Source organism: Mustelus asterias, chromosome 25 (assembly GCF_964213995.1).
Source record: "Mustelus asterias chromosome 25, sMusAst1.hap1.1, whole genome shotgun sequence".
Lineage (NCBI taxonomy): Eukaryota > Metazoa > Chordata > Chondrichthyes > Carcharhiniformes > Triakidae > Mustelus > Mustelus asterias.
This window is the reverse complement of record NC_135825.1, coordinates 8,615,964-8,639,623: the sequence shown is the minus strand read 5'-3', so window position 1 is coordinate 8,639,623 and position 23,660 is coordinate 8,615,964. Positions and strand designations below refer to the sequence as shown.

The 23,660-nt window shown below is 48.4% G+C and overlaps 1 protein-coding gene across 1 annotated transcript in view; it reads left to right on the top strand.

The window, feature by feature from the left end:
- nfasca (neurofascin homolog (chicken) a) overlaps nucleotides 1–23,660 on the top strand; it is a 279,787-nt gene that overhangs the window by 181,389 nt on the left and 74,738 nt on the right. The window contains exons 14-22 of the mRNA XM_078242069.1: nucleotides 787–898; nucleotides 3,429–3,595; nucleotides 6,104–6,251; nucleotides 7,533–7,657; nucleotides 11,253–11,297; nucleotides 19,143–19,244; nucleotides 20,727–20,924; nucleotides 22,045–22,115; nucleotides 22,753–22,975. Coding sequence (XP_078098195.1) covers nucleotides 787–898; nucleotides 3,429–3,595; nucleotides 6,104–6,251; nucleotides 7,533–7,657; nucleotides 11,253–11,297; nucleotides 19,143–19,244; nucleotides 20,727–20,924; nucleotides 22,045–22,115; nucleotides 22,753–22,975 — 1,191 coding nt within the window. The remainder of the gene's footprint in view (nucleotides 1–786; nucleotides 899–3,428; nucleotides 3,596–6,103; nucleotides 6,252–7,532; nucleotides 7,658–11,252; nucleotides 11,298–19,142; nucleotides 19,245–20,726; nucleotides 20,925–22,044; nucleotides 22,116–22,752; nucleotides 22,976–23,660) is intronic.

Here is a 23,660-nt window from a genome sequence, read left to right as displayed (position 1 = left end):
ATACAGGAAATTGTCCTGATCACAACCAACTCTCAACCAAATAAACTGATCATCAAACTCATGACCATTTATGGGACTGTGCTGTGGGCATTTGCCTGCTAAAGATCATAGAATCATCGAATCCCTATAGTGCAGAAGGAGGCCATTCGGCCCATCGAGTCTGCACTGACCACAATCCCACCCAGGTCCTATTCCCATAACCCCGTGCATTTACCCTAGCTACTCCCCCTGACACTAAGGGGCAATTCAGCATGTCCAATCCACCTAACCCGCACATCTTTGGACAGTGGGAGAAAAGCGGAGCACCTGGAGGAAACCCACGCAGACACGAGTAGAATGCGCAAACTCCACACAGACAGTGAGCCAAGCCGGGAATCGCACCTGAGTCCCTGGCGCTGTGAGGCAGCAGTGTTAACCCCACCGTGCCATCCCAATCAATGGTGACATTTGAAAAAGCAATCCAGTGATTGTGAACATTGATATCATTGAATGAAGTCCCTCTTGCCTCAGGTGGAAGAGCACTGGATGGGATTTTTCTCCCTCTCCACGGTGTGTTCTGTGGTGGTGGGCGCTCGCTGATAGAGGGATCTTGTGGTCCCGCCATTGTCAACGGGGCTTCCAATTGAACGCACCCCTCATTGCTGGGAAACCCGCATCAGGGGTGCGCCATTGGTGGGACAATAAGATCCGGCCGCTATGAATGGCAGCAAGTTTTCAGCGATTATCTATCTATTTCTTAGTTCTTTTGCAAAGTTTTGGGGCTGATGGAACTGTTTCTGTTTATAGACGTTCAGCCTAGAATGCTATCCCGACGGAACCAAATCGTCAAAGTGATAGAAAATAACCGGACAAAGCTTGAGTGTCGGTTCTTTGGTTCTCCAATCCCCACCCTGCGATGGTAAGTTTCCAGTCATTGAAATATCGATTGGTATTACAGGAGTAGGTCAGAGGCTGGGAGTTCCGTGGTGAGTAACTCCGTGTTCAAGCTGGCAACCTCTCTCCAGGCTCAGAGGGGAGAGAGGTCGGAGATAATGAGAGCCCTCCTGATTGGGCACCCTAGTGGCCCACACAGAGCATCCCCCTACGCACCCCCGCAGCAAGGGCTGCCCTACTGAAAGGGCCTCCACCTTTTCATTTTACTCATTCATGGAATGTGGGCATCGCTGACTGGGGCAGCATTTATTGCCAATCCCTAAATTGCCCTCGAGAAGGTGGTAGTGAGCTGCCTTCTTGAATTGCTGCAGTCTCTGTGGTGTAGGTACATCCACAGTGCTGTTAGGGAGGGAGTTCCAGGATTTTGACTCCGCAACAGTGAAGGAACAGCGATATATTTCCAAGGATGGTGAGTGACTTGGAAGGGATCCTCCAGGTGGTGGTGTTCCCAAGTATCTGTTGCCCTTGTCCTTCTAGATGGTAGTGGTTGTGGATTTGTAGGTTGTTAGCTTGGTGAGTTCCTGCAGTGCATCTTTTAGATGTTACACACGGCTTTGTCCTGGATGGTGTTGAGCTATTTGAGTGTTACTGGAGTTGCACTCATCCAGGCAAGCTTGCCTTGTCGATAGTGGACAGGCTTTTGGGAGTCAGGAGCTGCATTACTCACCTTTGACCTGCTCTGGAGACCATAATATTTCTATGGTTAGTCCAGTTCAATATCTGGTCAATAGTATCCCCGAGGATGTTAATAGCGGGAGATTCTGCGATGGTGATGCTATTGACTGTCATGGGGCGATGGTTAGATCCTCTGTTGTTGGAGATGGTCATTGCTTGGTGCTTGTGTGGGGCGAATGTTACTTGCCACTTGTCAGCCCAAACCTGAACATTGTCCAGGTCTTGCTGCATTTGGACCCGAACGGCTTCAGTATCTGAGAGATTGCAAATGGTACTGAACATTGTGCAGTCATCGGCGAACACCCCCACTTCTGACCTTATTATGGAAGGACGGTTATTGATGAAGTAGCTAAAGATGGTTGGGTCTAGGACACTCACCCTGAGGAACTCCTGCTGAGATGTCCAGGAGCTAAAATGACTGATCTCCAACCATCACAACCTTTGTGCTAGGTATGACTCCAACCAGCGGAGGGTTTTCCCCCTGATTCCCATTTAACCCAGTTTTGCTCGGGCTCCTTGACGCCACACTCAGTCGAATGCGGCCTTGATGTCAAGGGCTGTCACTCTCACCTCACCTCTGGAGTTCATCTCTTTTGTCCATGTTTGAACCAAGGCTGTAATGAGGAGCTGAGTGACTCTGGCGAGCCGAGCGTCACTGAGCAGGTTATTGTTAGGTGCCACTTGATTGCACTGTTGATGACCCCTTCCAGCACTTTACTGATGATCGAGAGCAGACTGATGGAGGGGTAATTGTCTGGATTGGATTTGTTCTGTTTCTTGTGTACAGGACATTCCTGGGCAATTTTCCACATTGCTGGGTAGATGCCAGTGTTGTAGCTGTACTGGAAGAGCTTGGCTAGGGGCAAGGGCAAGTTCTGAAGCACAAGTCTTCAGGACTATTGCTGGAATCTTGTCAGGGCCCATTGCCCTTTGCAGCATCCAATGCCTTCAGCCATTTCTTGATATCACATGGAGTGAATCGAATTGGCTGAAGACTGACATCTGTGATGCTGAGGACCTCCAGAGGAGGCCAACTTGGATCATCCACTTGACACTTCTGGGTGAAGATTGTTGCTTCAGCCTCATATTTGAGGATAGGGGTATTTGTGGAGCTTCCTCCACCAGTGAGTTGTATAATTGTCCACCACTATTAATGGCTGAATGTGGCAGGACTGCAGAAAATATCCATTGCTTGTGGAATTGCTTAGCTGTGTCATATACTTGCTGCTTATGCTGTTTGGCACGCAAGTACTCCTGTGTTGTAGCTTCACCAGGTTGACACCACATTTTTAGGCATGCCTGGTGTTGATCCTGGAAAGCCCTCCTGCACTTTTCATTACCCTCCACAACGAGCAACCCTCCCTCTCTCACCGGAGCCTGGCTGCCCCTCTGACCGGAGTGCGACCCACTTACTCAGGACCTCCTCCATAGTAGCTGCTTGAGCCTCAGCTGCAGTCCCAGTGGTGTCCACTGCCCCAAGTGGCGCTGCTGGCATTGAAGAGCCCTCCCCCGTTTGGCTGTCAGGTGGGACCTCTAACCTTAGGGGTACAGAAGCCCCGATGGCAGGCAGATAGCTGCCAGCTTGGCATTGAATTCAATCAGGGCTTCGGAAAATGGCTGCCGTCGGGTTACCACCAGTTTTCAGTCAGCTGGCGGGGCCCCAGCCGTGGCCATTAAGTTCAGCCCATGGAGACCAAAGCTGTGCACGGTGCTCCAAGAAGGTCCAACCAAGGTTCTACTCAAACCAAGCGTGACTTGATGCTCGGTAAAATGGCTTGACATCCCATCATTTTGTGGTGTTTATTTCTTTGTATCTTGAGGTTTAAGGATGGACAAGGCAACAATCTTTATGGAGGAAACTACATCATCCATGACAACGGAACGTTAGAATTGCGGCGAGCTCGGAAGGGTGACGAGGGGACCTACACCTGTGTGGCAACCAATGTACTCGGCAAGGCAGAGAACCGAGTGCGACTGGAGGTCAAAGGTAAGATTTGTTACGCCAAGTGATGAGCTTCTAGCTCTCTGCAGACTGTGCTTATTTCCTGGTAGCTGGTACTGGATTTATTTGCCAGTGGGGTTGATTTCCAAAGAGGAAAGCAATCGTCGGTTTCTCTGGGTCAAATCCAGCGATTCTGTTTCAATTGGGAAAGCTGTTTAGCTTTTACTGGGCAAATGCAAAATATTCCAGGCGTTGGTAGTCTGAGATTAAATATAACAGGGGCGATTCTCCCAGCCTGCTTTGTTGCTCTAGCAACGCAATGGGCCGGGAGACATCAGCGGAGGCTGTTTAGCGTCTTCCCACTGCCTCCGCACATCTCCGGGGCCTGGATTTCCCGCGTCGTAAGCTCCGCACTGGAAACTGGGTACGGAGCTGACTTAAATATTAAGATCAGCATTTAAATCCCATCCCCACCCCCCCAAACCAGCAGGAGTGGCTCATTCATGGGGAACTGGCAGTCTCACCCCGCTGGAGTGAAGGGAGACCATGGAGGCCCCCCCCCGGAGGTCAGAGGGTAAGGTGGGGGTGCCCCGCTGGGCATTGCCAGCCTGGCAGTGTCACCCTGGCCCCCCCGGCACTGCCCGTGAGACAAAGTGGCATTGCCCAAGGGGCTCCTTGGCACTGCCCACCGGGCATCGGGCAGTGCCAAGGAGTGGTGCCAGAAGGGGGGGCGGATGGGGCCTTTTGGGGAGCGGGGCCTATGGGGGTGATTGGTGGGAGTGGGGGGGATCCTTCTGCCACTCTTCATAGGAATCAGTGACAGAGGGAGGGAAGGGGCTGTTCAGGGTGGGAAGGGGCTGCCGTGGGGTGGTCGGATCTGCTGGGGGTGGGAAAGGGGTGGTGGGAGGGGAGATAGGGACTGCCAGGGGCTGTCGATGCTAGCCTGGAAACGTCTGGGAAGCCAATGATCGGGGGCGGGAGGGGGGGTTCTGCAAGCCAGCGATAGGGTGTCACGGGGCTGGCTAGCAATCGGGGTGGCCAGTGATTGGGAGACCGGCAGTGCGGGGCTACTGCTCATGTTCCGAGCCCCGCTATGACAGATCGGCGCATGCGCAGTGGCCCGCTCAGTATTATACTGCCGGCCTCTCCAGCGGGAATACGCCCTGCCCCCGGATTTTCAGCGTGAATCTCCCTGAGGCACTCTGCAGTGCACATAATGTGGGAGACTCATCTTTAAAATCCCACTAATAAAAAACATGATGTGGTGTTGCTGGCGTTGGACTGGGGTAGGCACAGTAAGGAGTCTCACAACACCAGGTAAAGACTTGATTACCTGTTAAGACTCACATTCCAACCATTATCTTGTAATTGAGTTTGTGTCTATATAGGCCCTGTTTGCGAAACAAATCCTGCACTCACCTGATGAAGGGGCAGCGCTCCGAAAGCTCGTGCTACCAAATAAACCTGTTGGACTTTAACCTGGTGTTGTGAGACTACTTACTAAAACAAAACAGTGAGAGTTACTCCAGTTTTTACACAAATTTGGCACTTTGAATCTTTTTGGGAGAATCCTGGAGAAACTTCTCGGAGTATAGATCGAGATCATCTGTGGGGGGAGAACCAAGAGTTGAAAGCTAGAATTTTATCGCAAGAGAGAGCTTGGAGATGGTGGCGTAGAGCGGGGAGGGGCGGATTGTCATAAAATGAGAGCAGATCATGTATTGCAAGGGGGTGACCAACTCTTATGCAATGAAGAACTTCAATGGGGAGGCAGGGGGTGCGGGGATTGTTGTGGTTTGGGGTGAGCATGTCAGTGTGGCAGGGGGTGTGGCGCATGTGACCATCGCAGCAAAGATGGTTGGATGTGGGGCGGGGGTGGGTGGTTGTTCTGCCGATCATTGCGCCTCCTGGTGGCCACTGACCACAGTATTAATTCATGGAACATGGGCATCGCTGGCTAAGCCAGCATTTATTGCCCATCTCTAGTTGCCCCTTGAGAAGGTGGTGTTGAGCTGTATTCTTGAAACACTGCAGTCCACATGTGGTGGGTTGACCACGATGCCATTAGGGAAGGGAATTCCGGGATTTAGTGCGCATGCTCAGGAAAAAGAAGAGACCAAAGGCAAGAGGAGACTCCCAGACCTAGCCACCCATTGGCTGTCCTGTCCCAGAAATATGGGATGAAAGGCTTCCCTTGAGAAACGCCACTTTCAAAATCAGGAACAGTCTCTTAAAATGCAGGACAGATGGTCACCCTGGCTGGAGGTCCAATGTTTTCACATCACTTCGCATTTTACCACCGATTGCAAGCATGGAGGATGGACATCGGGGCTAGAATTTTACCGGCATGCTCCCCGGAATCGGGGCGGGCGAGGCTCGCAGAACGGAATTCTCCGTTGGCCTCGGGCGGGATTTTACGAGCCTGGCCCGAGCGAGGTCATCAAATCCCAGCCCAGATGCGGAGATGGCGTATTAATTCAGCTACTTTTCCCTCGATCACTTTAATGATAACATGATGCTCACTTCTCTTTATTTTCTTTGCCATTTATTAAGATCCCACAAGGATTATAAGGGCCCCGGAATCGATAACAGTTAAGAGATCGCTCGCTGCGAAGTTTGAATGTAAAGTGAGACACGACCCAACAATAAGGCTGACGGTGACCTGGCTGAAAGATGACAAAGTTCTGTCCTTACCGTGGAGGTGAGTTGCCCTTGTGTCCACTGCCTCCTCATCCCGTCAATGTGTACCCTACCCCCACTGGGATTGCTTATTGTAGAGTCATAGAGGTTTACAGCATGAAAACAGGCCCTTCAACCCAACTTGTCCATGCCGCCCAATTTTTACCACTAAGCTAGTCCCAATTGCTTGCGTTTGGCCCATATCCCTCCATACCCGTCTTACCCATGTAACTGTTTAAATGCTTTTTAAAAGACAAAATTGTACCCACCTCTACTACTACCTCTGGCAGCTCAATCCAGACACTCACCACCCTCTGTGTAAAAACATTGCCCCTCTGGACCCTTTTGTATCTCTCCCCTCTCATCTTAAACCTATGCCCGCTAGTTTTAGACTCCCCTACCTTTGGGAAAAGATGTTAACTGTCTGGCAGATCTATGCCCCTCATTATTTTATAGACCTCTATAAGATCACCCCTAAGCCTCCTACACTCCAGGGAAAAATGTCCCAGTCTGTGACTCTATTGCCGAGACCATAACAAACAGGATGCTCACTCATTGCGTACCTCGCTGTGCTGTACAGGGGAAATCCTTTCAGTTCTGTCCCATGGTCCAAGCAGACGGTGCAATTGACTCCCAGCCCATAAGCAGCAAAATCACAACTCAGCCAGGATTTCCAGTCAAGATTACTCTTGCTGGATAGGCCTGGCTGAAGACGTTGGCTGGGATTGAAGTGAACAACATGGTGAGACTCAGTGGAGCAGGTTTTCAGAATGCAAGATAGTGGCAAGAAACCTCATCCACTAAAAGTGATGACCAGAAAATTGTCTGTGCGTTTCCATTGATGGACGGACAATTGTAGACAGTTGGGAAAATCTCGTCGGTACAAATGTCAATTTGGTAAATTAAACACAGTGTCTACTGACACGAGGATAAATGGGCAATTTATCGGAGGGCAACTAGACCCTGAAAGGTCACTATCTCACCAACATGGCTCAATACCTTAGCGGGTCAGTACCTCATTGACATGGGTCACCAACATGGGGGTCACAGACATGGGTCATTGACATGGGTTATTGACATGTGTCACTGGCATCAGTCATTGAAGTGTCACTGACATGGGTCACTGACATGGGTCATTGACATGGGTTATTGACATGGGTCATCAACATGGACATACCTCGCCAACATGGTCAATACCTCATCAGCATGGGTAAGTCACGCTATATCATGAAGAGAAGGGCAGCAAAATAAGAGGAAAGGGAAAGATGAAATGGAAGTGACTTCAGGCTGTCTTTAATTTCAGGATGAAGAAGGATGATGATTCTTTAACGATTATCAATGTGTCTGAGCGAGATGAGGGGATCTACACGTGTGTAGCCAGTACAGAACTGGACAGTGACTCGGCCAAGGCACGTCTCACTGTTCTAGGTAAATGTAATGATCTTATTGCTTCTCCACTCCATACATTATGAAAATAAGTGAATTTAATGTCACCATGTTTCTGATAGGACAGGAATTAGACATTTCTCAATTTCTTCTCAAGGTCTATTTTTATTGTCCCTGTGAAATTAAATAGTGGAATGACATTTTTCCCACATATTTCTGATTGGAGCACAGCTTCCCAGGCCCACCTTAAAATAATCCCAAAAACTGGTGACTCTTTGCTAAGGCAGATGGGCCATCTGGCACTCATGTTTTTGACATATTAGACAGGTAGCTGGGTGATGTTCAACCTGCGATGGACTCACTTTCACCCTTACCGACATGGACTGCTGCTCTGTGGTAGCCAGGTTATCAGCTGAATGTGTGCCGCAAACTGTATGTTTTCAAATTATTAATTTCAGGAGAGTGCCATAATGCCTGAACACTCGAATTCTTATTTAACTTCCCACGTCTAAAGATGCATGAGGGAGAGAAGCGCACGCTGGCAACTGTTTTTCTAACTTGGAATGGGACAGGTTGCTGGTCTGAATTCAAAAGCTATAACGTCTCCGGGGCCCCACTCCACATCAAGCCAGGAGTCTCTCCCACTCTTACAGCCTACGGTAGGCATATTGGAAGGATTTGCAGGTGGACAATCGGGCCTGTTTGGCTACATTATAAATGGACCTTCCTTGTCCATCAGGTCCTGGAGTGCGAGTTGAACCCAGAACCTCCGGCTCAGAGGCAGGGATGCTACCCCCTGCACCACAAGATCTCAAACTCACATATAAGGAGGTAAAATTGGAGCATAAGGAAAGTTAAGGATGAGAAAAGACCCTTTGACCCATCATATCTCATCCCTTCAGTGTTAACGAAGAGCGTTGGGATGTGTTGGTCCCCAGTAAGATTACCATTGGAGATAGTAGCAAGAAAAGGAGATAGATTTGGAGCTTTGCTAAGTTGCAGAATCAATAGTCTTAAACCAATGGCAGACAGATCCTTAAACATGGCGGCACTGTGGCACAGCGGTTTGCACTGCTGCCTCACAGTGCTAGGGACCCGGGTTCAATTCCAGTGACCGTGTGGAGTTTGCACAGTCTCCCCGAGTCTGCGTGGGTTTCCTCCGCTTTCCTCCCACAGTCCAAAGATGTGCGGGTTAGGTGGATTGGCCATGCTAAGTTGCCCCTAGTGTCAGAGGACTAGCAGGGTAAATATGTGGGTTGCAGGAATAGGGCCTGTGTGTGGGATTGTGATCGATGCAGACTCGATGGGCCGAATGGCCTCCTTCTGCACTGTAGGGATTCTATGAAACATACTCCGAATTAATGTAAAGTTTAAAGGTGAAAGAATGCTATTCGTGGCCGGGAGCAGGTCATAAAGAGGAAACAGATGTTTGAAGCACATATTTAAAGTGAATTCTAAACATGGACCATTCCAATGCAACAGCTCCGAGACTGGGAAGAGCAAAGCTGAGTGTCTTCATTGGGTTAGCTCTGGATCTCAGAGCAGCTAAAATTGGGAAGCACAACAGGTTTCACAGATGAAGAGCCCCGTCTTTTTCATTTATTCCTTCATGGGATGTGGACATCGCTGCCAAGTCCAGCATTTCTTACCCACCCCTGATTGCGGAGTGGTTCATCCGCTGGAATTGCCTATTATCGAGTCATAGAGGTTTACAGCATGAAAGCAGGCCCTTCGGCCCAACTTGTCCATGCCGCCCAGCCATTTCAGAGGGCAGCTAAGAGTCGACCACATTGCTATGGGTCTGGAGGTCTGGAGCCACGTGTAGGCCCGACCTTCCCTAAAGGGCATTAGTGAACCAGATGGATTTTTACAACAATCATGGCCACCTTCCCTGAGACTAGGGGCAGAATTTTCCTGTCCCGCCTGCCACGGGAATTGTAGTGGGCAGGACAGGACCATGCAAAGGTCCAATGACCCCGGGCGGGATTTTCCGATCTTGGGGCAAACGTGGCTGGAAAATCCCGCCATAGTTCTCAATTCCAGATCTTAATTGAATTTAAACTCCATCAGCTGCCATGGTGGGATTTGAACCCAGAGAGTTAGCCTGGGCCTCTGGATTACTAGGCCAGTGATATTCTGCTCCACCACCATCTTCCCCTGTTGGATGGAAGGGGGGACCTGGGATTGTGGTGTTTGCAAGAACATACAATGACCTTAGATATTGAGAAGGAGCCTGTTGAACCTGTACACATATCACATTTTTTAACTCAGTTGGGTTGCTGGCTGGGCCAGCATTCATTACCCAATCCTAATTGCTCTTGAGATGGTCGTGGTGAGCTGAGAGATGGAAGTTTGTGCATAAACCACCATCGGCAATATGGTCAGTGCCAAAATCCAAGAGAGCAACCTGAGAAATAAGACTGATTAGTGACTCCGGTCTCTGTGCAGGTCAATGTTCATTGTATCTGCGGGTTCTGCTTTGTTTACCTATCAATAATTAATAAGGGCATCGCTGTCAGTCTGGAGGTTCAGATTCTAGGAAAAGAATGGGGTGGCGGTGGCCTAGCGGCATTATCGCTAGACTATTAATCCAGAAATTCAACTAATATTCCGGGGACCCGGGTTCGAATCCCGCCATGGCACATGGTGGAATTTGAATTCAATAAAAAATATCTGGAACTACTGATGACCATGAAAGCATTGTCGATTATTGTAAAAACCCATCTGGTTCCCTATAGGGAAGGAAATCTGCCTGTCCTTACCCAGTCTGGCCTACATGTGTCTCCAGAGCCACAGCAATGTGGTTGACTCTCAACTGCCCTCTGGAATGGCCGAGCAAGACTCTCAGTTCAAGGACAACTAGGAATGGGCAACAAATGTTGGCCCAGCCAGCGACACCCATGTCCCATGAGTGAATACAAGAAAAAAAGCCCAGGAAAGCATTGATGGTTAACGATGTGTTCGACCAAACATTGTGGGTATTTTCCAAGGTGGCGACCCTGTCCAGAAAGTATCGCTGTGAAGATGATTGGAGCTCGAAGAGTGGTGACTGATGCCAAACCTTACAGATCATTGACTGCTCGAAAGAAATTATAAATTCTGCTTGTAAGGTGAAATATTTTGAGGCTCGTGGGGTCAGAATGTCTGACGAGAATGTTCCGTTCACAATTTGATTGCATCCTATCTGAGTGCTGTAATTTTATGGGCCCTTTCAGCTGAATGCTGGTGTCACACACTGGGGAAGAGGAGACCGTGAGTGGGAGTCTCTGGCCATTCGCGCCCCGCCGCCGCTGCCAGCAAGGACGGAGGATTTGGCGCTCAGCCAATTTTTCGTTCACCGCAGCGGGAGCGGAGAATCCCGTCGGCTTGAACGGCCGGCGAATCTCGCCCCACGAAACCGCAAAAATTTGGAATAATATTGAAGGAAATGTGAATCTACACACGGTCACTTCCAGATGTGACTGAATATAATGATGTGAGTCCTAAGAGCTATTACCGAGTGGATAACTGTAACCACTGCACCTCTTTCCTCTGTTCATGTTCAGTTCAACTGCAAACATCTTTTCTCTTTTACCTGTTTCTTTTTTAAGGCTTAATGTGAAACTAACCTCTTTCAACCTTCCTCTTACCTCCACAGTTGTTCCTTCCACCCAAATTACCCCGCTTGCTGCTGTACTGAAAGGTAATCCACTCACTAACTACTACAAACCTATTAATATTCCACCCTGGAAGTGAAAGTATGGCAAGCTCTAGAGATCCCGAGAAGAGACCTGGATGGGAGCTACGGCCTAACATCTTAACCCCGACAACCACTACATTCTCTACTTTGAAGGGAAAGTTTAACCAGTGTGTTATCAAAATGGTACCAGAAGTAGCGTGGCTATGCAAACTGTTTTCACATGTTATGCTTGGCATGGTCCAGGACAAGGTGGGACTGGTTAGATTGAGGATACTTTTTTTTTTATTGGGAGGTAGACCACGCTGGCATCTATCACCCATCTTTAGTTGCCCTGAGGAGATGGAGTTGGGCCTTCTTGTTTGTAAAGGTGAGTGACTTGCGAAGCTGCTTCAGAATGGGACAAGCATGCAGTCTGGAAAAAAACAGAGGGAAACCACAAGAGAGTTGGCTGGAAAATTTCAGCTCTGTGGCGAGACTGGAGAAGCTGGAACAGAAGCCGGAAATGCTGGAAAATCTCAACAGGCCTGACGGCATGGAAAAGAGAACAGAGCCAATGTTTCGGGTCTGGATGACTCTTTGTCAGATCATCTGATGAAGAGTCTTCCAGACTCGAAGCGTTGGCTCTACTCTCCACAGATGCTGTCAGACTTGCTGAGATTTTCCAGCATTTTCTTTCAGCTCCCGGCATCCGCAATATTTTCCTTTTAACTGGAGAAGCTGGGCTTGTTCTCCTTAGAGCAGAGAAGGTTCAGAGGAGATTTGATGAAGGTATTTTTTTTTAAAAATAGAATAGTTGACATGGAGTAAATGAAGAGAAATTGTTTTCAGTGCCAGTAGGACTGATAACAAAGAAAAGCAAAGATTTAAAGTGATTGGGACCATAGGCAACATGAAGAAAACAATTCTATACAGCAAATTGTGATCCAGAATGTATTATCTGAAAGGAAATTGAATGGCAACTGTTTTCACTGGAAGGAAGGAGGCTGAGGGGAGACCCGATACAGGTCTCCAAAATTATGAGGGGCATCGATAGGGTGGATCTTCATACTGTATAGAGCTCTTATCATTAAAGTTAATCATTTCAGGCACGTGAACCTTTGATGTTGAAATTAGGAATGTCAAATGGTATAGACAAAGTGACACTTTTCTGAGATTGGATCTAAAAGAGGCTGGGGAGTGGCGAGGGAGTAAAAGCAATTCCACTCTGCATCCAACCTGCACCACTCTTAGGGTGCAGCTGAAGCTAGATGAAACTTTGGAAAGTGGCCCTTTTCCAACACTGACGTTCCTGACACAAGCTTTGATGATCCCATAATCTTGGCATCAAGATAGAAAGAGCGATCAGTTATTCTATTTACTACCCCTGAACTGATTTCACGGATTCTCACTCGGTTTCCTCTTGGTCGCCCTCGGCCTTGCACCAACCAAGGGTTTCCAAGGCTTCTTCCAAGATGCAACTCCATAACTTGTAAATAGGGGACTTTGGAATGGAGTTTCCCTTCCCTAAGTAAGTCCCACTGTGACAGAGCAGCATCAGGAATTGACTGCAAGGGGAAATGGAAGGGATAAACGTGGCACTCCAAGGAACTGTGGGTGAGGTTCTCCGGCCTCCCAGCCACGTGTTTCCTGCCAGTGGGATTCTCTGGTCTGGCCGCGGGAAGTCCCATGATTCTCAGAATGCCAAGTCTAACCCAGACCCCTCAAGTTCACCATGAGAAATAGCAGCACCTTCCATCGTTGGATACTACCCTGATTAAAGAAGTAATGGGGCATTGGTTGCCTGATGCAGGAAGCGACTTACTATCTTGGAACATGCTCAGCCTCTCTGTAGGTCTCTGATTAACAGTACACCAGTTACACACTGTGTGTTTCTAATAACCTAACACATACGCTAACCACAATAACATTGCCTGATATACTAAGACCTGTGATATAACATGGTACAAATGTCCTCCTTTCTAATGGGCTGTGCCACATCCTCTTCCCACCATGGTTGTTACTGCATAGAATTTTTTTTTAGGGAGAAGAAGGGGTTTCTCTATGGTTACTCTGTGAGTTACTCAACAAAACCACTGCTGAGGTGTTGTACCTTGAAGAGGGTACATTGAAGGGGGGTTGGTTTGGCTCAGTTGGCTGGACAGCTGGTTTGTGATGCAAAGCCGTGCCAACAGGGCACCCATGCTTTCTTTCAATGACAGTTCCAGATTCTGCCCAGTGCTTTCCCACCTTGGCACTAATTAGGCTCAGTGCTGAGTGCTCAGCAGGACACTGAGTTCAATATCCAAGTGACGCATCTGCCTGGTAGATTCAATAATATCCTCAGATATCACTGACAGAGGAAGATCTGTCCCCTTTGCCTTCATACGGTGCAGATATTTTCAGTGTGAGGATTAGTTCATGGACGTTGTGCCATGTAGTGGTAAGCTCGTGCCTCAGTTTTGAACAGCACATGCGTTTAGCACCTTGTCAGAGTCATAGAACATAGAACAGTACAGCACAGAACAGGCCCTTCGGCCCACGATATTGTGCCGAGCTTTATCTGAAACCAAGATCAAGCTATCCCACTCCCTATCATCCTGGTGTGCTCCATGTGCCTATCCAATAACCGCTTAAATGTTCCTAAAGTGTCTGACTCCACTATCACTGCAGGCAGTCCATTCCACACCCCAACCACTCTCTGCGTAAAGAACCTACCTCTGATATCCTTCCTATATCTCCCACCATGAACCCTATAGTTATGCCCCCTTGTAATAGCTCCATCCACCCGAGTCACGAAGCACCCTCCAGCAAAGCTAGTCACACTCCAGTACAAATCTGGTCAGTCCTAATGCACATGCTTTGCGATTCAACATTGCTTATCTTCCTTTCTCTCGCATATCTTTCTCTCAATTCAAAGAATAAAGAACAAAGAAAATTACAGCACAGGAACAGGCCCTTCAGCCCTCCAAAGCCTGCACCGACCATGCTGCCCGACTGAACTAAAACCCCCTACCCTCCCGGGGACCATATCCCTCTATTCCCATCCTATTCATGTATTTGTCAAGAGGCCTCTTAAAAGTCACTATCGTATCTGCTTCCATACCTCCCCCGGCAGCGAGTTCCAGGCACCCACCACCCTCTGTATAAAAAATCTGCCTCGTACATCTCCTTTAAACTTTGCCCCTCACACCTTGAACCTATGTCCCATAGTAATTGACTCTTCCACCCTGGGAAAAAGCTTCTGACTATCCACTCTGTCCATGCCCCTCATAATCTTGTTGACTTCTATCAGGTCACCCCTCAACCTCCGTCGTTCCAGTGAGAAGAAACCAAGTTTCTCCAACCTCTCCTTATTTCTAATGCCCTCCATACCAGGCAACATCCTGGTAAATCTTTTCTGTACCCTCTCCAAAGCCTCCACATCTTTCTGGTAGTGTGGCGACCAGAATTGAACACTATATTCCAAGTGCGGCCTAACTAAGGTTCTATAAAGCTGCAACATGACTTGCCAATTTTTAAACTCAATGACCCGGCCAATGAAGGCAAGCATGCCGTATGCCTTCTTGACTACCTTCTCCACCTGCATTGCCACTTTGTGACCTGTGTACCTGTACACCCAGATCCCTCTGCCTATCAATACTCTTAAGGGTTCTGCCATTTACTGTAAATTTCCTATCTGTATTAGACCTTCCAAAATGCATTACCTCACATTTGTCCGGATTAAACTCCATCTGCCATCTCTCCGCCCAAGCCTCCAACCGATCTATATCCTGCTGTATCCTCTGATGGTCCTCATCGCTATCCGCAAATCCACCAACCTTTGTGTCACCCGCAAACTTACTAATCAAACCAGTTACATTTTCCTCCAAATCATTTATATATATTACAAACAGCAAAGGTCCCAGCACTGATCCCTGAGGAACGCCACTTGCCACAGCCCTCCATTCAGAAACGCACCCTTCCACTGCCACCCTCTTCCTCTTGCTCTGTTTTTCTCCTTCCTCCTTTTCTCTTCCTTATCTGTAGGAATCAGCTAAGCGTGATTCTTAAATAATTCATATCCATTTTCAAAGCGATCGCATTACTTAGGCCCTGCTAAATAATGAAAAGCACAGGCTATTTTAGATGGAGTATGAAGACGTAGAGTCATAAAGAAGAAATCTTTATAATTCACTGGTTAGGTCACTCAGAATTGTTTCCAATTCCGGGCACAAGCCTTTCGGAAAGGTGTTGGAGAAGAATGCAGAGGACAGAGTGGCGCAGTGGTTAGCACTGCTGCCTCACAGCGCCAGGGACACGGGGTTCGATTCCCGGCTTGGATGACTGTCTGAGTGGCGTTTGGACATTCTCCCCTGCGTCTGCATGGGTTTCCTCCGGGTGCTCCGGTTTCCTCACACAGTCCAAAGATGTGCGGGTTAGGTGGACTGGCCATGCTAAATTGCCCCTTAGTGTCAGGGGGACTGGCTAAGGTAAATGACTGGGGTTATGGGGATAGGACCTGGATGGGATTGTGGTCGGTGCAGACTCGATGGGCCGAATGCCCTCCTTCTGCACTGTAGGATTCTATGACAATTGCTAGATTGGTACCAGGGATGAAGAATTTATGTGGAGAGAAAGGAGAAGTTGGGATTGTTCCGTTAAACCAGAGATGGTAAGGGGTGATTAAATAAAGGTATTCCAAATTTAGTAGGTAGGGAGAAAATTTTCCTTTGGCGGGAGGGTTGGTAACCAGAGGCACCAGGTCTAAGATAATTGACAGGAGAACCAGTGGGAATATGAGGAAAATATTTTTTGAACACCTTGGATGGACATCTTATTGAAAGCAATGAAACAAGGACTGGAGTAAACCACTCAACCCGTTAACCCGGTCCATTATCCAATGAGATCATAGCTACAACGTAACCCCATCCGCTCACCTAGGCTTCATGACCTTTTATAGAGAGGATGCTTCATCTTGTGGAACAATCTAGAAAGAGAGTTTCAGGATTAAGGAGCAGCAGAATTAAAACAGAGACGAGGAGAAACGACTTCTCGCAAAGGTTTGTAAATCTGTGGAACTCACCACCCCAGAGTGCGGAGGATGCCGGGGCGTCGAGTGTACTTAAGGAGGAGATAGACAGATTTTTAATTAGCAATGGGTTGAAGGGCTATGGAGAGTGGGCAGGAAAGCGGAGTTGAGGTCGAGGTGAGATCAGCCATGGTCGTATTGATTGGCGGAGCAGGCACGAGGGGCTGAATTCCTGAACCCTGCTCTTAGTTCTAATGTTCTTGTACATTCTTTGATGGCCATTTGATTCACTTGATTAGAATCCAGGAGGTGAAGACAAAGATTTAGTACAATTTCTCTACTCAGTTGGGTGACTATTTCATATGTATCAAGTTCTATGCATCTTTTATCAAACAGTTCAATGTAAAATCCATTTAGCAGAGTCTGCTACTACATATTTGTTCTTTAAGTTAACTATGAATTTACAGAAATTCAAAGACCATGATCGTATTTCTGGCATTTTGTCCATCACTTACATTCACTCATACATCACCTGTAGCTTAGTTCTCTGAATCAAGAACCCAGTAATAACTCATTAGCTTCTTTTGATATGAGGAAGGTCGCATAACACCACACTCTGTAAATCTGCATAAATCCTCTCACTGGTGATTATTAATCCATATCTGTAATGTTTATATTTTTAAATTTCCTGGAAGTCAGCTTGCTCTCAAATTCAAACTACATTTATATTGTGTCCAGGGATATTGCAGAACTGAGTGGTGGGTGCCACGGTGGCACAGTGGTTAGCACTGCTGCCTCACAGCGCCAGGGACCCGGGTTCGATTCCTGGCGTGGGTCACTGTCTGTGTGGAGTTTGCACGTTCTCCCCGTGTCTGCATGGGTTTCCTCCGGGTGCTCCGGTTTCCTCCCACAGTCCGAAAGATGTGCAGATTAGGTGGATTGGCCATGCTAAATTGCCCCTTGGAATCCCAAGATATATAGGTTAGAGGAATTAGCGGGGTAAATACGTGGGGTTATGGGGGAAGCCCGGATATGAGTTGGCGCAGACTCGATGGGCCAAATGGCCTTCTTCTGCACTGTGGGGACTCTGACTGAAAGGATAGTAACAATGGATTGGGAGGAAAGGGGAAATGAAAACGATTGGATTGGCATCAAAGAACGAAGAATAAAGATCAGTACAGCACAGGAACAGACCCTTCGGCCCTCCAAGCCTGCGCCGATCATGATGCCTTCCTAAACTAAAACTGTATGTACTTGCAGAGTTCGTACCTTCCATTCCCATCCTATTCATGTATTTGTCTAGTTGCCCCTTAAATGCCGCTATCGTACCTGCTCCCACCGCCTCCCCGAGCAGCGCGTTCCAGACATTCACCACCCTCTGTGTGAAAACACTTGCCTCGCACATCTCCTCTAAACCTTTCCCCGCACACCTTAAACCTATGCCCCCTAGTACTTGACTTTTCTACCCCAGGAAAGAGCATCTGATGATCCACTCTGTCCATGCCACTCATAATCTTGTAGACCTCCATCAGGTCACCCCTCAAAACCTTGCTTTTGGAATGGAGTAGGTTGGATTTGTGAAAGTCCAGGGCTGATTTTACAAGAGTGGGTTTAATTAGCTTGTTTGAAAAATTGAAATGAAATTTGCCTTGGGGGTGGTGTGGAAACCAGAAGACACCGCATTGGTAGGCCACCTAGCACTCGGCAAAAATGGGAAAAGGAAATAGAACAGACTGAAGTGTAAAGCAAGCTGCTGATTGGCTATCTGGTTCATGATCCCAGTCAAGATGAATTTCACACCTGTTAAGGTTTGGAAATGTGTCTACACCTAATCACTGTGCGGCACAGTGGTGAGCACTGCTGCCTCACAACGCCAGGGACCCGGTTCAATTCCTGGCTTAGGTCACTGTCTGTGTGGAGTTTACACGTTCTCCCAGTGTCTGTGTGGGTTTCCTCCGGGTGCTCCGGTTTTCTCCCGCAGTCCGAAAGACGTTTTGGTTAGGTTGCATTGGCCATGCTAAATTCTCCCTCAGTGTACCCCAAACAGGCGCCGGAGTGTGGCGAACTAGGGGATTTTCACAGTAACTGCATTGCAGTATAAATGTAAGCCTACTTGTGACACTAATAAATACACTTTAACTTAACTGTCTGTGGGCTCCTGAAGAGTTTCCAGTCCCACTAGGTTTCCCAGCATTCTCTGTTGTTACGACGTTACGTTGGATGAGGGAACTTTGGGTTGGTTTTGAAAGTTTTAGTTAAGGTTCCGCCGCGAAGGTTTAAGTCTTGTTTTCATAGAAATCATAGAAACCCTACAGTGCAGAAGGAGGCCATTCGGCCCATCGAGTCTGCACCGACCACAATCCCACCCAGACCCTACCCCCACATATTTACCCGCTAATCCCTCTAACCTATGCATTTTAGGATTCTAAGGAGCAATTTTTAACCTGGCCAATCAACCTAACCTGCACATCTTTGGACTGTGGGAGGAAACCGGAGCACCCGGAGGAAACCCACGCAGACACGAGGAGAATGTGCAAACTCCACACAGACAGTGACCCGAGCCGGGGATCGAACCCGGGACCCTGGCGCTGTGAAGCAGCAGTGCTAACCACTGCGCTACCATGCCGCCCATAATGTTTTGGTTTGGGAAGTTTGGTTGACTTGTTTTGGCTTTTGAAGAGTCGCGTTGGTTTGACTTGGTTTGGCTTCAGAGAGCGTCTAATTGGCTTTCGGAAGTTGGGTTGATTTGATTGGGCTGATTTTGTTCGGTTTAGTTTGGAATATTGACGTTGGGGTTCAGATGGAATTGGGGAGAATCGGTTCCGAACGTTGGCTAAGCCATTTGACATGATTCATTGTAGATCGTCCTGAACCACCCCGAGATCTGGAACTGACGGACCCAACAGATCGGAGTATAAGGCTGACCTGGATTCCTGGTGATGACAATAACAGCCCAATCACAGGTACAAAACCGTCATCTGTGCTAAACAAGGCACAACAATCATTTGAACATTTCTTCTTGTCATTTTGTACACCCAACATGTGGTCAGAAAAATTGTGTTGAAACATAGAAGATAGGAGCAGGAGGAGGCCATTTGTCCCAGAACCAGGGGTCACAGTCTGAGGATTCAGGATAGACCATTTAGGACGGAGGTGAGGAGACATTTCTTCACCCAAAGAGTGGTGAGCCTGTGGAATTCATTACCACAGGAAGTAGTTGATGCCAAAACATTGAATGTATTCAAAAGGCGGCTGGATATAGCACTTGGGGCGAATGGGATCAAAGGTTATGGGGAGAAAGCAGGATTAGGCTATTGAGTTGGATGATCAGCCATGATGGTGATGAATGGCGGAGCAGGCTCGAAGGGCCGAATGGCCTTCTCCTGCTCCTATCTTCTATGTATGTTTCTATCTTGCACTCATCAGGACAAATACCAATGGAATGGAACAGGAGGAGGCCATTTGGCCACTTTACCATTGTCTGGTTCCAAATCGTAAGGAAGCTAGGGGAGCTTTTTTCGAATAGTAACCAATCCCCCTCTCAGGTGCGCTCTTGACCAGAGCTTTGATCAATGCGAGGCTATCGCTGGAATCCTTGCCAACTATAGCCAACGTTGAAGCTACAATGCCACCATGAGAGTGGCATTGGCAGGATTCACAAAATAACCGGGGAATTCCCTCAAACATGCCCCACATCTCCTTGATGAGGTGAGAGACATTCCTCCTTACCCTAACGTGTGTTTGGCTGACTTCTTTCATGAGTTGGAATCCCGGCAGATTCAGGTTTCGGCACCAAGTGACAGAGTTGTGGTGGGAGAGACATACCCCTCACTGCACCGTACCCTGAATTCTGAGACCTTGTTGAGCTTTGACACAGTAGGGGTCATCTGGACTTGAAATGTTAGCTCCTTTCCCTCCTTGCAGATGCTGCCAGACCTGCTGAGATTGGGGCAGCACAGTGGTTAGCACTGCTGCCTCACAGCGCCAGGTCACTGTGCGGAGTCTGCACGTTCTCCCCGTGTCTGCGTGGGTTTCCTCCAGATGCTCCAGTTTCCCCTCTCAGTCCAAAGATGTGCGGGTTAGGTTGATTGGCCATGCTAAATTGACCCTAGCATCAGGGGATTAGCAGAGTAAATGTGTGGTGTTACAGGAATAGGGCAGGGGTGGGTTTGTGGTCGGTGCAGACTCGATGGGCTGAATGGCCTCCTTCTGCACTGAAGGGATTCTATGATTTTCCAGCATTTTCGTTTTTGGCTTCAGATTCCAGCATCCGCAGTAATTTGCTTTTATCCGAGAGCTTATTTTCTGTCTCAGGCTATGGCTAAGTTGCGATATGGTGGACGGCTTGAGGAAGCAAAGGTGTTGAAGAAGGAGAAAATCGCTGTTATTTGTCTGCACTAATAGAGCCAGTGGACGTAGTGTTTGATATTCCTCCCTCTTTACAGGGTTCATCGTGCAGTTTGAAGAAAACAAGTTTGAGCCGAGAAAGTGGCACAATCTGACCAGAATCCCAGGCAACATCAACTCTGCAGTGTTACAGCTGTCTGCATATGTTAACTACCAGTTCCGGGTGATCGCGGTGAATCAAGTCGGCGAAGGTGCCCCCAGTGTTCCCTCCGAACGCTACCAGACAACTGGAACAGGTAACGGGCCTGTCCTGACCTTTCTCTGTCGTGGTGTGGCTCCAAGTCTTTAGAATGTGATGTGCAACCTGACTATACGATCCGCGCTTTGCATTGACCATATCCTGGGTGAATCACTAGATGCGCAGTGGCCCACTGATCTCAGCCTCCCAGGCGAGAATAGGCCCCACCGCCTTGATTTATAATGATATTTACGCTGGTGACCCCTGCAGTGCACAGAGTGTGGGAGATTCTAGTCTGAACTCTGTAATGACTTCAGTCACGATGTGGAGATGCCGGCGTTGGACTGGGGTAGGGACAGTAAGAAGTCTCACAACACCAGCTTAAAGTCTAACAGGTTTAATTGCAGCACAAGCTTTCAGAGCGCTGCCCCTTCATCAGGTGGGTCAAAGCTCGTGCTACCAAATAAACCTGTTGGGCTTTAACCTGGTGTTGTGAGACTTCTTACTGGACTCCAATCAAGCCATTGAGGTTGGTCTATTGGAGTATGAACTCCCTGGTAAAGGAGCCGCCAGGTACCCGATGTCACAGTGGTTAGCACTGCTACCTCACAGCGCCAGGGACCCGGGTTTGATTCCCGGCTTGGGTCACTGTCTATGTGGAGTTTGCACGTTCTCCCCGTGTCCGCATGGGTTTCCTCCGGGTGCTCCGGTTTCCTCCCAAAGTCTGAAAGACGTGCTGGTTAGGTGCATTGAACCGAACAGGCGCCGGAGTGTGGCGACTAGGGGAGTTTCACAGTAACTTCATTTCAGTGTTAATGGAAACCTTATGGAAAAAAAGAGTTCCATGATTCAGGATCCAATTGATGGGTCGATCAGGGAGTCTTTGCCTTGTATTTAACCGGGAGTGTCAGTTCCTCCAGCACTCCCAAAGGTAGACTGTTGACTGCGAGCACTCTGTGTACTGCTGTTAGATTGTAAATAAAGGGATTTTGGTGAAGGACCTTCTGCCTCCGAGGGCTTCTTACAAACTCCCACTGAAAAAACTAGCGTGAATTACTCCAGTTTTCCTGCAAATTCAACACTTAGAATTTTTTTGAGGAGAATTCCACCCTGCGTGTCATTGCTACAATTCTCTGAGCTGAATGGAGCATGTTCTAACATCACTTCATGTTTCTCAGCTCCTGAGATTAATCCGACTGATGTCAGAGGCGCAGGAATATCGAGGTCCAGCATGGAGATCAGATGGACGGTAAGCACAGTCTGTCCTGTTGTTGCTCACATCTCATTAAAAACCCTCTGCTCAACCACTGACTCAGGTTGGCTGTGGAGAAAATAGGTGAGTGGTTAATTGGGAAGATCTATGAGGGATGATGGAGCTATTAACCGGGACAGGGAAGGCACGGTGGCACAGTGGTTAGCACCGCTGCCTCACAGCGCAGGGACCCGGGTTCAGCTCCCAGCTTGGGTCACTGTCTGTGCGGAGTCAGCACGTCCTCCCCGTGTCTGCGTGGGTTTCCTCCGGGTGCTTCGGTTTCCTCCCATGTGCGGGTTAGGTGGATTGGCCATGTTAAATTGCCCTTTAGTGTCAGGGGGACTAGCGGGGTAAAAAGTTTGGGTTTTGGGGATAGGGCCTGGGTGGGATTGTTGTCAGTACAGTTTAGATGGGCCGAATGACCTCTCTCTGCACTTTCGGTATTCTATGTGCTCAGCATTAAGGGGAGTTTGTGATACCGAGGCTAACTTAAGTTGGGTGGGGGGGGGGGGGGGGGGGGGTAGGAGGAAATAAAATAAGAACTACTATCTTGAGTCCAGCTGTGATTTTGTTTGTAGTATCCTATGTAAGCCGTTCTGCCTTTTTATTCTGGATTTAATTTTCTCCCTTGCAGCCGCTGAATGGTACACAGATCAGTGGACCCAATCTGAAGTACATCGTCAGCTGGAGACAAAAAGATGTGGGCGGGGAGTGGTCAACAGTCACGGTCACCAGGCCCAGTTACGTGGTTTCATCCACACCCTTCTTCACGCCCTATGAGATCAGAGTGCAGGCCGTCAATGATTTTGGAGCGGGCCCTGAGCCGAGAACTATAGTTGGATACTCTGGTGAAGACCGTAAGTATATTGAGTGACTCAGGCCCGGATCCTCGACGTGCTGCCACATTAAACCTGGAGCGTACCAAAAATAAACTCCAATGGCAGCGTTCTCATCGTCTGCCTGGGGGGTGAAGGGATGATTTTCTGACTTTAGCGAGGCCTTAGCCTTGGCTATGTGGACATCACTATCAGCCCTGGGCTTTAAGGTCATAAGTACAAGTCCTCACTGGGCTGACTTGATCAAACATGACAATTCAGAGTGGCCCTGAGTGCTTGCTACGCTGTCAGAGATCCTCAACTCCTGACAAGGCATTACTTTACCCTCGCGGCTCAAAGACCCCACGGGACTGTTGGAAGAAGCGCACAGGAGGTTTCCCTGGCCCTGTCAGTACCTTAACTAAAAGCAGATTATCTGGTCATTAATATTAACGCTCTTTGTGGGGCATTGTGTGCAAATTGGCCACCGCTTTTCCTTACTGTAGGGATTACATTTGATCAGAACATCGATGGTTGTAAAGTGCTTGGGGAGCCCCAGAAGCCATGAAAAGAGTTACAGAAATAAAAATTTCACTCTTCCATAAGGGGTGGCATGGTGGTTAGCACTGCTGCCTCACAGCGTCAGGGACCCGGGTTCAATTCCGGCCTCGGGTGACTGTCTGCGTGGAGTTTGCACATTCTCCCCATGTCTGCGTGGGTTTCCTCT